Source organism: Dasypus novemcinctus, chromosome 2, assembly GCF_030445035.2.
Source record: "Dasypus novemcinctus isolate mDasNov1 chromosome 2, mDasNov1.1.hap2, whole genome shotgun sequence".
NCBI classification, from domain to species: domain Eukaryota; kingdom Metazoa; phylum Chordata; class Mammalia; order Cingulata; family Dasypodidae; genus Dasypus; species Dasypus novemcinctus.
Genome location: NC_080674.1, coordinates 15,055,807 through 15,070,150, shown reverse-complemented (window position 1 = coordinate 15,070,150; position 14,344 = coordinate 15,055,807). Strand labels below are relative to the sequence as shown.

General features: G+C 42.0%; 1 protein-coding gene and 1 pseudogene across 3 annotated transcripts in view; one reads left to right on the top strand and one right to left on the bottom strand.

Annotated features, from left to right (window-relative positions):
- TRIO (trio Rho guanine nucleotide exchange factor) overlaps window positions 1-14,344 on the bottom strand; it is a 380,125-nt gene that overhangs the window by 107,521 nt on the left and 258,260 nt on the right. For all 3 annotated transcript variants that reach the window (XR_011645465.1, XM_058306993.1, XM_058307004.1), the window contains exons 27-32: window positions 14,205-14,294; window positions 10,242-10,334; window positions 7,888-7,999; window positions 5,954-6,144; window positions 3,906-4,007; window positions 514-656 (exon numbers count right to left, since the gene is read on the bottom strand). Coding sequence is in view for 2 of the 3 variants with exons in the window: in XM_058306993.1 (XP_058162976.1) it covers window positions 514-656; window positions 3,906-4,007; window positions 5,954-6,144; window positions 7,888-7,999; window positions 10,242-10,334; window positions 14,205-14,294 (731 nt within the window). In the remaining variant the exon portion in view is untranslated. The remainder of the gene's footprint in view (window positions 1-513; window positions 657-3,905; window positions 4,008-5,953; window positions 6,145-7,887; window positions 8,000-10,241; window positions 10,335-14,204; window positions 14,295-14,344) is intronic.
- On the top strand, window positions 12,405-13,202 carry LOC139439801 (ras-related protein Rap-1A pseudogene; annotated as a pseudogene).

Sequence of the window (14,344 nt, the reverse complement as noted above, 5' to 3'; positions counted from 1 at the left end):
TTTCTAAGAAAGCAAAAAGCACCCAGAGCTCTTAGAACATGCCAAGGTTCACACGATGAGGGAGACTTCCTGGGGGGACTGAGCAACTAGGCTGCAGAGTTCCCAGGAGCTAAACCCACCCGTGGGGACGCACATGCACACGGAGCATCTGCAAGGAAAACTCTGGAGAAGAGGAATTCATCACCAGCTGGGGCCGCTCTTATGTGAGACACGATTCCCACGTGCGCGGTGAATAACACGTGGGATGGGACGAGAAGCACTGAGGGCGTCGCACACAGCCCTCCGCGTCCGCTAAGCCAATGGTGGCTCCTGACAAAGCAGCTGCATTACTCAAAATGAGACATACACGGACTGTTTTTAAAAACACCCCTCAAGGGGGGCTGGGAGGGGATAAAAAAATTAATGTTTAAAAAGAATTCCTCATAATATTTGGGGAAAAATGGTTTTGAAAACCAGTAAGTTACTACTGCCCGTTTTTTAGTTAAATAAAATAAAACACTTCCCAGCACTCACCTCCTTCCCTTCTGCCGCGTGGCAGGCGCTGTTTTGGGAATATGAATCGGCTCCTTCAGGGCTCCTTTCAGATGAATTGTCCTTTCCTGTATGACTTCTCGAATGTGCTTTATCCAGTCCTGTTTGTTCTCTATGCTGGAAGCCTTAAGAAGGTGTGAGACTCCATCAGGACATAGAAAGGACTTGTTACAGAATCGACACTAAATATACTTAGGTCTCTGCAAGCCTGGAGTTTCCTACTTTAAAACTAGCTTTTTAACAGAACAGCAACCACATCTTTTTATTTGCCACTAAGGAAATTACCTTAATTTAAAAAATTTTCCATCAAGACAATTTTTATTTTAAAGCATATGCAATCCATATCTAAGAATATTCTAATAATCAATGATTCATTCCCAACTCCAAGCAAGGCCTTTAAGCAGCCTGGGTAAATACGAAAACACAGCAAACTCCCACCAAACTTCGTCTAGACAACGAGGCCGAGACGACGCATAGATCAGTAGCTCGCAACCAGTCAGCAGGAACCTGAGCTAAAGGCTGCCCACACAGCTTGCCACCTGGTCCCCCGTGCAGGTGCTAACAGGGGCCACTGCTGCTGCCATCTGCCCCGTGCTCCCAGGCGGTCTCCACGGAGTAGGGGCCTCTGGTATTCTCGGTTCACGAATGAGGGACTGAGGCGAGAACATGTTAAATCTGCCCAAGGTCATGCTGCTGGCAGGTGGCAAAACCGTCTTTCCAGGGAGTCGGGTGCTAGAGCCCATTCTCACGTGCACTGCCTTTAGCTAGCATGAGTTACATCGCTAGGATGGAAAGGTGGTGGAATTCACCTTGATATCCCACTACAACTATAGAGAAATGGTTGATGAAAATGACCCACAGTAAGTATTTATACTTAAGTCAATACATATTTGTTGAACGGACACATAGAGATATATGGCACTGCTTTTCTAGATTTTTCTCTCACTGCCTCAAAGGAGAACTCTTTTGCCTACTTGTTTATTTTTTTTCCTTCTGCTTACATGGTTTGGGTCTTGGTAACATTTATAAAATTCCCTTTTCGAGAACACCAGCCTCCTGTAATATAACCCTCATACCCTATAAAAGATTAGAATAAATGCCCAGGGAATTATAGATAAGATGACGGAGGAAGGGAACTTGAAATTTTCATACTGTGTACCTTTTGTAAAACTAGAAAAATCAAAGTTCATGCTGGGAAAGGAAATGCAAATTGATAACCTTCTTTCTAAATAAAATATTTTCACTGGAGGACGTATCTTTAAAGTTACTTAGGCATAGTAATGGGGACATTAATGAAGGATAAAGCTAGCCCCTGTTCCTGTACCCAGATCTGATACCAGGATAGCCCTAAGCCCAGTGTCTCTGGGGTGGGAGGCAGGAGCCTAGGGGACAGGGAGCTTACATGTGAAGTAGAAGTGCCTCGGGGCGGAAAACTATGAAAACTTCAAGATCTTTTGGAATTTAAATGCCTGGTATAAATAAGTGGGAGGTAAAAGGAAAGCCTGAGTTAGAACCTTTGGCGAAGCTTGTGATCAATCAAGGAATCACTTAATACGGTTCAGAAATGAATAAAAATCTCATGATTTAAGAGCGTGGATTGTTGTAGAGCAATTCTCAAAACAATGAAGAACTTAAGGGAAAAAAAGTGGCTGCTTTTCAGAAATAGTAACGAAGAATAATCCAGCTAAAATACTAAAAAAGTTCTAAGTAAAGGTCCTCTTTGACTAAGAGAAAGGAATAATTTGTTTCATACTCTTGGTAGTTCCAATCTATTTAAGAAAGGGCTTGGAAATAAAATTCTCCTTTCCAACTACAAAAGTCAAAAAGACCGAATTTTGTTTTGTGACTTACTAAGCCATCACCACCACTGCCTACATCACCTCCTCCCCGCCCTCACCACTTTGGGCTACACCACCATCCACACCCCATCACCATCTACACTGCTTCTCTCATCACCATCACCTCCACCACCTCCATCATTGCCACCATTGCCACCAACGTCCCAGAGCAATCTCTGGAATTACTGAGAACATCATTTCATTTAGTCCCTCCATGGTAGTCAGAAAAATCTTACCCAAAACTCCCTATAACAGAGTTTCATCCGGTAGAGCCTGCAGGAAGTTTTCAATTGTCTCGTGAACCTTTTCATATACTCCAAGTAAAAGCAGTCCATATCTAGCTAAAATATCTGACACTCTCTTAGAAGCACCTTTTGGCATTTGCCATCCCATCACACATGGATAATTATGTCATAAAAAGTGGAAGTTTTAAGGTCGAGGAAATACATTATAAGTTTTAGACATTAGAAAAACTCAGTTATCTAATATTTAGCTATCAGTGCAATTTATATTTTACAGGGCTTTATGCCAGTGCTAACAAGTACACAGTGGACTGCTAATCACATATTCATTGCAAAAACAATCCATCATTTTACATGTGAGTAAACCTTAATAATGCACTGACTTCCATAGTCAGCAATAACCAAAGTACAAGCTCTAAAAGAGCAAGGTACAGATAAAATAACTCAGTTTCTGGAAATACTGAAGAAAGGCTAAAAGGTATGTAAGAGACGAAATAGCTGGCATGTGGAGTCCCATTAAGCTTTTGGCTTGTCTCCCAATAGTCTACAAATTTCCAGCTACATCTTCCCCTGAACAACCCGAAGCTGCTTATGGTCTTTCCAGACAGCTCTGAACGACAGCTCCATCTGTATTTTCTCAAACACAGAAGAAAAGTACATCAAGCACTCTTTACAGAGCTCTTTGCCATTGCTTAGAGAGGTCAGTATAATCAAAAGAGAGTTCAATCAAATATTCAAATATTTAAAGATGCTTTCCTTCCCTGAAGATTATACACCCAGAGGCAGCCCAAGTGGTTCTGAACACCCCGTCTCGACAGGATCAAGCTGTGGCACTAGTAATCATCCCCAAACCAGAAGGCCAAGGAGCCCGGGACCCATGGAGACTCCTGGCCTGTTCAGCCTTGACTTCCCACCAAAGCCCTCACAGACTCGTCAGGTACCTATTCTCTTCTGAACCTCAAGGTCAGTTATGCCGTGAGAGCTGCCAGTTCCTCTTAGGCTCCTGTACCTGAGTCACCCACAGAATAATTCTCTCTAAGACCAGAAGATGAGAGAAATTAAAAAGACCTTTTTTCGTTTTATCTTACGGTAGGTAGAGTGAAAGTGTAGTTCAAATTATTTCACCACCAGAACATCAGACTTATTATTCCACAATTCTCTTTGGGCCAGTCACCAATGCCAAGAGAACAAACAAAATTATGTGAAAACCATTATGTTTCCAAAACAAGAAAAAAGCATACACGGCTATGATAAACGTTCACACAACACATTCTTAAGCCTCCAATGGACCTACCTTAAGGACAATTTTATTATCTGAAGTTGGCGTCCTCCCCACCCACAGTGCGAATTTGCAAGGATCTCCTTCAACATGTTCTGTGACACCCAACTCTGAGGTCTGGATAAAAAGACAGTTCCACAATTAGGCTAGAGCAAAATTCTGGTGGGATATAGAACAGAGACCAAGAAAACAGTCTGTGGTTACTTGTGCTCATGGCAGGTTTTGACGATATAGTTCATTTATACCTACAGGTCATCCTTAGATCTCACGTCCGCTAACACAGGGAAATTTCTTTCTTAGAATATACTCGATTGTTTTCATCTCTTTATTCTCTCTGAGCACCTTTAACAGAGCTACCAATACATGCTCAAAGAGCAAAAAATTTAGAGAAAGGAACCCCCAAAAATCTAAAAAACCTACTATTAGGAAAATCAAGTGTTGGCTATCAACAACAAAATGAGTCTTTCCTAGGTCTAAAAGGGCTGCCACCATCTATTTCCAGCCTTCATGAAGTAGTTTCAGAGAAGGCAACAGATGTTTTATGTTTTAACAGCTCAGTTCTTTCCCAGTTTGTTTATCAATACTTTAACTTTAGTATTTCACCAACTTAAGGGCCAAGATAATCAAATTGTCTCTGAGCTCTATAGGCAGCTGTAACATGCTTAATACAGAAGAGTGTCAAGCAGGTCAAAAATCTTCACCCCTCACCCCACAATCAAATTAATGGTGCTTGAGTTCTTCAGCAAAGGAAGTGAATCACCAGCTCCAGAGCTGGCCTCTGAAGGAAACCCTCATATTTAAAAGGTAAATTAAATGAAGATGTAGCAGTTTCTAAAACAGACCAGCTTCGTCTCTAAGGACAGATTAGTCAGCTAGTCAAATTATTTGCCAGCAACACTGCTTTTTTTTCTTTCAAGTGAGAATATGATCTAAAATGATGTAAGGCAAGCTGTGCTCCAAAAGATAATCTCAAACAGGATATAAGCCAAAGAAAATGATAGAAAATCCTCAGTCTGATTTTGCGAATTCCAGATTATTAGGATGATTTATATGTACTTCATAGTATACTTTATTACTTTAGGGATTTGATTAATACACGTATGTCATAAAAATATATACTGCATAAATTGTTCAAATTCCAAACATCTACCAATATTTATGGTATCTGCCATATCTTGTGCAAAGAAGAAACCAAATTCTATTACCTTTTCTGTTCTTTCTCTGATGCTTTTTTATTACTTTTGTCCAATCCTATCCCTGCCCCACCCAGCCCAGCAATGTGTTGCTAGTTCTTAGGAGATTTTATCCACTGAAGGAAGATGGAGGTTAAGTGGACATGGAAGGCTACACCAGCCTCAAACTTCTCTGAGAGTAGACCTGTGCTATCATAAAGAGTTCCACTGGAGTTATTATTTTAAAAAATATATTGGACTATGTATATTTCTCTTGTTAGGAAGTACACCAAGTGAAATAAGAATTAAGATGCATTGCTGCATTTAATAAGCAGTTAAGGGTGGCTGTCTCTAGCTAGGTGGGGTTTATGAAGCTTTATTTTTGCTTATATAAATTTTACCTAATCTTTAGGGGAAAAAAACAACCAACTTTATTTTCAGTAATGAGAAAACCCCCATCGTTAGGAATCCACAATGAGCCGCCTAGTACGGCTGCTTGAGTATATTCTAGTGTTGATGAATGAAAATTTAATGACATAACATTATGTGACTGTTAGTCACAGTCTGATATCAAATTATTTACAAATCTAGTTAAGGCACATAGGAGATAAATGGCTGAAGTTCATTTAAAGAGTGTTTTCTTATACTGCAGTTTGGTTTCTGTGGAATTTAGAAAAAAAAAGTTTCTGAAGTCTCATGAAACTCAAGATGGCCCTCTAGTGGACTCCAGAGGGTCAGACTTTTCATTAAAGACGAAACAATTTCAGACTTCCACATTTAGGGTAGTGTGGGAGGTCTAACTGACCGCAATAAATGGTAAGTTGTCTCTACCTACAAAAAGGATACAATCGCGTTACATTTAAACTTACAATTCTAAACTCCTATACTTACAAACAATTTGCTTTTATAAAGGTACTTGCTTCTCCCACTGGAATCTTTCACTTCTTTACTAAATACTAAGGACATTTCAAAAAGGAAGAGATGTCGTTCTCGACCCTTTCGTATTAAGGTTTTGGGGTCCCACACTTGGAAGGATTCCTGTAGGATGAGTTCTCCCTGAGACTCGATATTTTCATCAAACCCTGCAACAAGAAAAGTAGGCACAATCAATTTGAAAGAAAAAAAAATGTACAGGAAAGCATTATTAGTGTTTAAACATTTGCAAATGCCCACCAATTAAGTCTCAGAGCATTTACAAAATTTGCCTGGACCACATTTTAAAATGTGTCAAGGGCAGGGCTGACCCATCTAGTAACACTTTTTAATCCATGCGATTGCCCAGTGGCACCCCTTTTATCCCACTGTCCTCCCAGTCAGCCAATTACCAAGTCCTTAATGATCTACTGCCCTGTCCCCCTGCTCTTCCTGCCAGCACCCTGTCCAGGCACTTAGCTGCCCTGACCTTGGGATTTCCCACCAGGGCCCCTGACTCCAGTCTCCCCACCTCTGATCCATCCTACAAGGGATAATTCTTCCTAAAACACCACTTTGCTCATGCTTTCCTCTGTTCCAAAGAGTTCAACGATTCCTCACAATTCTGTTGAGTTCCATCTTCTTAGTTGGGCATCCAGACCACCTACAATCTGGTGTAACAACCACCTTGTCCTTGCTCTTCACTCCCAGTCTTCCACCATACAAACTCCCGCTCTGTCCAGATGGTGCACTGACTATCCCAGGTCACCGCCTCAGGCTGGATCCCTCACTGCTTCCTCAGCAAGGCACCCCAAAGACTGCTGGCCAGCCAGGAGATACTGACCCAGGAGTAAGAAAGCCTTCTAGCCTCTGCAACTGTGAGCCAATAAATTCCTGTTAAGCCAACCCGCCGTGGGGTATCTAATTTGGCCACTGCAAAATTAAGACACCCAGCTTCCTTGGCCATCAGGGTGGTGAGAGTTTGAGCGTGATCTCTCGCTTCTGCCCTTGCGGGTTCCCTCCCTTTCCTCTTTGTCCACTTCCAGCTCAATGGAGCATTAACAGGGTCTTGAAACAACTGGACCTGGCCAGCCAGGGAAGCATCTTAGGACTGGAGAGAAATCAGCTGGAACAGAGCCTGTATGCTCGATGATGTCAAAGAGCTGCCAGGCCGGCTCAGGATTGACACGACAGAAAGAAAAATCCTTGCACTGCCTCTCATTTCTGGGTCTCCATCACACATGGTGGCACCTATGCTCTAACTGGCACAGATGTCATCGATGGTAATGACACAGACTAGAAAGAGCATCTGGGGAAGGATTACTTTTGCAAACAGTTCTGTGCAACCTGATAAGATTTAAGGCCTGCAACAAAGAAATCATTTTCTCACCAGAGGCACTCAGAAATTTTAAATGTTTGAATGATTTAACATATTTATCTAATATGCTCTTTGCTATGTTACATACCAAAAGCAACTACATGGCAGGTATTTGGTGCCTAGATTATAAAATCCCCCAAAAAGCTTGTTGTTCAAGGCTCTGCGCAAGTGATGCAATGGATACAGAGATGGGGAAGTAACAAGCCTTTTGGGGGATTTTACAATCTTGGGGGATCGATCTATCCATCCGTCCCTCTAATGCAGAGACCAGGTAGCCCAAGGTGAGGGACACAAAGTGCTACTGGGCTTCAAGTGCAGAGGCCAAGCAGGGGAGTTCACACGCCCCTTACAATTTTACATGGTCCTCGGAAGCATGAAACCAATGCTTTAAAAAAATAAGACATTCTCATCTAAACTCTTAACCTCTAACTACAAGTAATGAGACAAAGCCAAGATGGTCAGGGCGCAGGGAACCTTCCCAAACAGCTTCAGGGGAAATGGTCCAGGCGCCCGCGAGGGAGGCCGGGGCCGTTACCTTCCAGCATGCTCAGGTGCATGGCGTCGTTGGCGCGCTTCGGCACGCTGAGCATCACCTCGAGGCCGTCTTTAATCTCCCCTTTCCCTTCCTCGCAGCACGTGAGCAGCTCCTGTAGAAGACCAATACCCGGAAGTAGCCAAAGCCTGAGAAATGCCCCATTAACGAGATCGTTGCAGAAATGAAGGAGCATATGAAAATCCAGGCTTTGTAAGATAAAACCAGACAACAGTCGGCTAGACAAGTGTTCTCATGGAAAATGGATTACTGCCTCCTTTCCCAAGGCCTGGAAGGTTTGTCCTGCTCACAGCAGGGCATCTGTTCACATTAGAGCACACCAGATGTAGTCCTTTTTTTAAAGATGAAATTAGTATGCATGTTAACCACTAAACCTTAAAATTGGTAAAAATATTACTACAGTACAGCACAGTACATTCCTGGTTAAAACTAATAGTGGCCCCAGAGTCAACGCGGCAGTGTCTATTCTGCCCGTGGGGTCACGGTGTGGCTCTGAGCCCTCTGGTGTGGCTCGTGCAAAGTCCCATCTAATCTGAAGCTGTCAGACCAATGCAGCAGGAACAGGGACGCCCCTGGAGTACTTCCTTGTGCACAGGATGTCTGGAAAAGGTCTAATGAGTGAATGGCACCTCCCCAGGGAGAACTAGGTGTGTGTGTAACATTTCAGAGGGAGCAGAGGACTATACGTTATTAAATGAATGACGGCGCGAACAACAAATCAGTGTAGGAGTCTTCAAGGTATTTCCTTACCAGAACATTAAAGATCATTATCAGTTAGTAACAGTAACATTTTTTTTTGCTGTGGTGGTGGAGGTTTGGTTCTGGTGCTCAACAAAATAGGGCAGGGCACTGCAGTCAGCTCTGGCTTTGAGCCGGAGCGTTTGGAGCAAGCAGGTGACCTGAAAAGCACTTTTACTCACGACCAGATGGTATTTATACGTCATTCGGAGCAATTTGGCAAAAGTGCTTTTAAAGTGCAATGTACTGAAACCAACATCATAGACAGAGAACCTGCCTTGCTGGGAAGCTCAAAATGGCCTATTTCTGTTTTCCCGAAGAATCCTTGGACAGAAACAAGTCAGGTTTATACATCAGGGCACCAGCTGAACAGTGACCAGCTAGATGGGAGGGCACCACCGCAGGGATCTTTAGTAGACCCTCAGGTTAAAAATAAAGCCCTTCAATCTCAAGGACACCAAGTAGCAAAGAGCGATTGAATATAAACAGCTTAGCCTCCTGATCTCTTATTTCATGTTGTGTGCAACTACCTATTTCTGTAGTGATGGTCATAAAATCATTTAATAGAATTTGATAAAGGAGGCAGGGGAGATTTCACAATAGGAAAGTTTCATAATAGTATCACTTTCACAGGAAAGAATGGAGTTACCCATTAGTGTTTCTAGCTTTTTCTTATTAATGTATTCCTAGCTCTCTCCTCTGTCCTTCTCACATATCCACAACCATTATACTCCAGCCTCCTGCTGTAGTGCCCAGGACAGGGGAGGACCCATCAAACACCGTTACCAGGATGAAGGGCTGTTGTCTGCACTCAAACGCTTAAGGGTGTCGTACGTGAACATCACCAGGCAGAAGTTACAAATTATTTTTACGTTATCAAGAAAAATGTGTATTAATTATATTTCTATATTCTGTGAGATGAATTTTTCTTTATCATTCTATTGTCAAGACAAATTGTATTTGTTTTGTTTTTTTTACAAGTTTGATTTTAATTCAGAAAAATTTAAATCAGTTTGAGTTAAATGCATGGGATGTGGATGAACTAGATGCTCCAAAAAGGTTATATGTGATAGATGGCTAGAAACAACAGTGAAGAGAGAGGGTCTTTGCGGGGGTACAGTGCAAAACCGGGCACCTGCCAGATCTGGACTCAAGCCAGGCCCCAGACTGTGGGATCCAGTGATGACCCTGGGCATGCTCTTGGGATGCTCCAAGGCCAGTTTCCACGCCTGCAGACCAGCGCACAGTGAAGTGAGGAGGAGCCTAGTCCATGCACAGTGCCCGGCCCAGGGTCAGCAGGCCACAACTGGCCACAAACTGATGGCACTAAATAACAAGGACGGCGAGTGTGCACTCACTTCTCAATTTATGCTAGAGATGAGGGGCCGACAGCACGGTGCAGGTGCATAATCACGGAGTTTACTCTTATCTAACTGTCGCAGGGAGAAATTAGGGCAATAAATGGCAATGCATACAAACCCAAAGTCAACTTCCCAGGTGCCATTTTAAAAATTCAGGGTAATATACATAGTGAGAAAAAAGTCAAAATAGTAATGCGTATTTCACAAAAGTTTAGTCTGAAGAGGCTTCATACATACTTTTAAAAGGAGCTGATATTTTGTTATTCGCTGAACCGGTTTGATAAGGTAGGAAGAGATGGAATTGGCTAATCCATGCCGCTGCTGTATTTCCTGTATTAAAAAATATCACTGGGTAAGTCAGTAAGCACGAATAAAAAATTTACATTTACTTAAATGGATTTAGATGAATACACACATACCACTATTTTTTCCCTGTAAATATGAAGTAGAAATCACTACTGATTCTTTGAAACACTAATGTAAAAATAATTAAGTCTTAGCCCAGTGTTACCTTCAACATAAAAAAACGGCAGGGTTTACTCTGGATGAGTGACTGGCTTTAGCACGCAAAGGTATGAAGAGGCACGGCACGGGGTCCCAGTTAGCTATCCTGCCAGGCCAGCTCAGGTTCAATAGTCAGCACCTGGGACGCCCTCCCTCCTAACTCAGTGACCTGAGCGAGGACCACGCAGCATGCAAAACACCCCTCCCTGGACCCCGCCCTCCCCAGGAGGGGCCTCTGTCCCACACTGACAAACTGCGCACATCCGCGTTAACACACTGCCACCAAGAAACAGAACGCTTTTGCAGCACGCGGGGTTCCTCTTGCCCACGGCCCCCGCCCACCCCAGGAGATAGCCCCATCCTGATTTCCATCACCACAGATTAATTCTGCATATTCTAGAATTTCATATAAAAGGAATCATACAGACTTTTAAAGAAATGACTTTTTTTCCACTCAGCGTAACAGTTCCGAAACTGACCTGTGCTGCTGTGTGTACCAAGTTTACTTATCCCTTTCTATTGCTGAACACTACTCAGTTTCATGAGTACAATACACTTGGAAGATTATATAATGCCTTTAACACCAAGTTTTATCACATTTACAGAAACCCATCTAGGAGATTTCTAATCAGCCGATCTCGGTGCTTCTGCTGACATCCTTATTACTTAATTACAGGCTTACCACTCTTCAAATACAGCTCTAAAATCATTGGACTTTTCTAGAATACCTGACAAGTGTTCAACCCTGCTTAAAGAACGTAGTTTCCTTTTTTTACAAGGCTGCTGGCTTATTAAACTTTCCTGCTTCTAAAACTTTACTTTAGATGGGAGGGAGGCAGAGATCCGGGGATAAAACCAGAGATTCTTCCTTGTTGGTCAGCTTTATACTTTTCAGTTTTCTAATTTTTAATGTATATGTAATAATTTGCTGGCTGCGTGTATCCCTCCAGTGAGGAACTCGCCATTCCATGCTCAGCCTCTATGACCGGGCTTGCCGAGATCACTGAGCACCTGGGAGATGCTCAAGGATGCCTGCTGCCAGGAAGAAGGAGCCTCGAAGGCTAACAGATGTGCTGGAGAACTGAGGGGATTACAACAAAAGCCTCTTCTAAAAAAGCACACTGTACAATGACTGCTGCAGGCATCAGTCTGTGGAATCTCTTGAGTTGGCATGACTTCCTTTACTCTCGAAGCATTTGGGGCACAAGGATTTCTAAGATGGCTTTGTAAAGCTGCTACGTGCTCTCCCCGTTTAGGCCTTGGATCATTCTGACTGGACAGAGCCACAGCTTTGGGCTTCACCTCATGGCAGAGTCCGAGAGTCGTGGGAAGTACAAAAAGAAAGGGCAGCCCTGGCCTGGAGAGACGTCACATGTACTGAGGCAGTTATACATTATCGGTCATGAAGGGGACGACTAGGATAGGCTTTGAAGGTGAAAATGAGAGGTCATCTCGGGTGGGCTTCATTTCAAAGGCAGAAACAAAAATTTACTCCAATTTTCCAGGCTTTCAGAGAAGAGCAAATTGTCGCACGTATCCATACATAAGGGTAAAGACAGAAAACAAATCCAATGTCCTTTCTGCTTTCTCCATCCATTTTATGTACCTTACCCTTTAATCAATATGTATCTGATGGACATTTGGCTAACTTCTGGAAACCCAAGAAGTACTTTAGTCTCTACTGTAAGGCTCCATTCCCTTTTGCACTGAACAACTTCCCTGCCATAGCTTTCAAAAACCAGAGGACATTTACTCTAATCAGAACATAACTAAGGACTCTCCCAATGGGTCCTAGTTGTTACTATCAGGCCACTTTTGGAAACTAATAACATCATGATATTAAAATACAAAAAATACATAAAAATTCAGAGTGCCACTCCTGAGGCTGCTGCCACCATGCAGAGTCGGAGCAGGAGCCAGAAGGGAGCAGGAGCAGGAGCCGCAGCGGGAGCCGGAGCAGGAGCCGCGGCAAAGGGGAGGGAGGAGGAGGAGAAGGTGGAGGAGAAGAAGGTGGTGCTGGACAGGAGTGGGAGGGCGTAGATTCCCAGAAGGGGGGTAGCTGGATCAGAGGGCAGCCAACTGTGTCTAACAGTGTGTCTCTGACCTTCGATGGTGCTGAACCGTCAGTATTTCAACAGACTACCCCGTGCGCGAGTGCAAGCTAATAGTCTTTGGTTCAGGGGGCGTGGGGAAGTCTGCTTTGACAGGTCAATTTATTCAGGGAATTTTTGTTGAAAAACATGATCTAGCAATAGAAGAATCCTACAGAAAGCAAGCTGAAGTGGAATGTCAACAGCGTACACTTGAAATCCTGGACAGAGCAGTGACAGAACAATTTACAGTGATGAGGGATTTGAATATGAAGAATGGCCAAGGGTTTGCACTAGTATATTCAATTACAGCTCAGTCCATACTTAATGACTTATAGGACCTGAGGGAACAGACTTTATGGGTTAAGGACACAGAAGATGTGCCATGATTTTGGTTGGCAAAAAATGTGACCTGGAAGAGTAGTTGGCAAAGAACAGGATCAGAATTTAGCAAGACAATGGTGTAACTGTGTCTTTTAAGAATCTTCTGCAAAGTCGAAGATCAATGTTAATGAGATATTTTATAATCTGGTCAAACAGGAAAACACCAGTGGAAAAGGAGAAACCTAAAAAAATCATGCCTGCTGCTCTAGACCCACAGTAAGCAGCATCTCTGGTCAGATTACAGGAAAGAAGAACTGTTGCCTAACTGCAAAGTGTCAGCATTCCAGACTTCAAAAAATAAATCTGAAGAGGCTTCTCCTGTTTTATATATTATGTGAAGAATTTAGATCTTATATTGGTTTGCACAAGCTCCCTGGAGAAAAAAATTGCTCTGTGTATTTCTCCTTTGCAATAGCACTTACAACAGATGTAGAAAATTATACGAAAGAGCATGAATGCATTTCAAATGTTAGATATTGCTACTATAATCAAATGATTTCATACTGATCTTTTTATCATGATTCTTCCCTGTCAAGCACTAAAAAGTTGAACCGTTATACTTTATAGCTTTATAAAATTTAAAAACTTCCTTCAACTCTTTGCAGCAGATAACTTTTTTGAGTCACTGACTTCATTTTATATTTAAAAATGAAATATCATTCTTTCATTATATTCTAATTAAAATTGTGCATAATGCATTGCAAAATGGGTCTGTTATACGAAAAAAGAGAGATAATAGATTTCTATGACTTTCAAAGATTAAATATATAATATACTAAACCAACTCTAATATTGCTTCTTGCATTTTACTGTCAGATTAAATTACAGCTTTTAGTACATTAAAAAAATCTAAGTTATTATTGTTCTATAGAGGGGAAAAGCTTGACAGTTGATACCTTCTATATAAGACATTACAGATAAAATTAATGATTGCATCTAAATGATAATTAGTGACATACATACACACCAACACAAATGTACATATTAAAATCTGAGTTTTTTTAACAAGATACATAGCTTCTAGTACTTGAAAAGGATCTTTTAAAAAAATCGCCCCATTTTACTTCAACAGAAGTAAATATAAGAACACTCTGACACAAATGAGATAAAATGAAAGTATACATTGCATCATTAAGTGAAAGCTAGGAGTAATGATGCATTACATTTATATTAAATAAAACTTAAGAAAATTCCATAGCTTTCTTAGTAACCTATTACTTACATCAAAATAGGATCCTGCATGCTCTAATATCAGCTGTGTGGAGTCAGGCTTATTTTTGCAGTACGTGACATACATCTGAAACTTGTCTGCCTATAAGCAAACACATATTGAACATCTCCGTTAAACTGCAACAAGTCCAA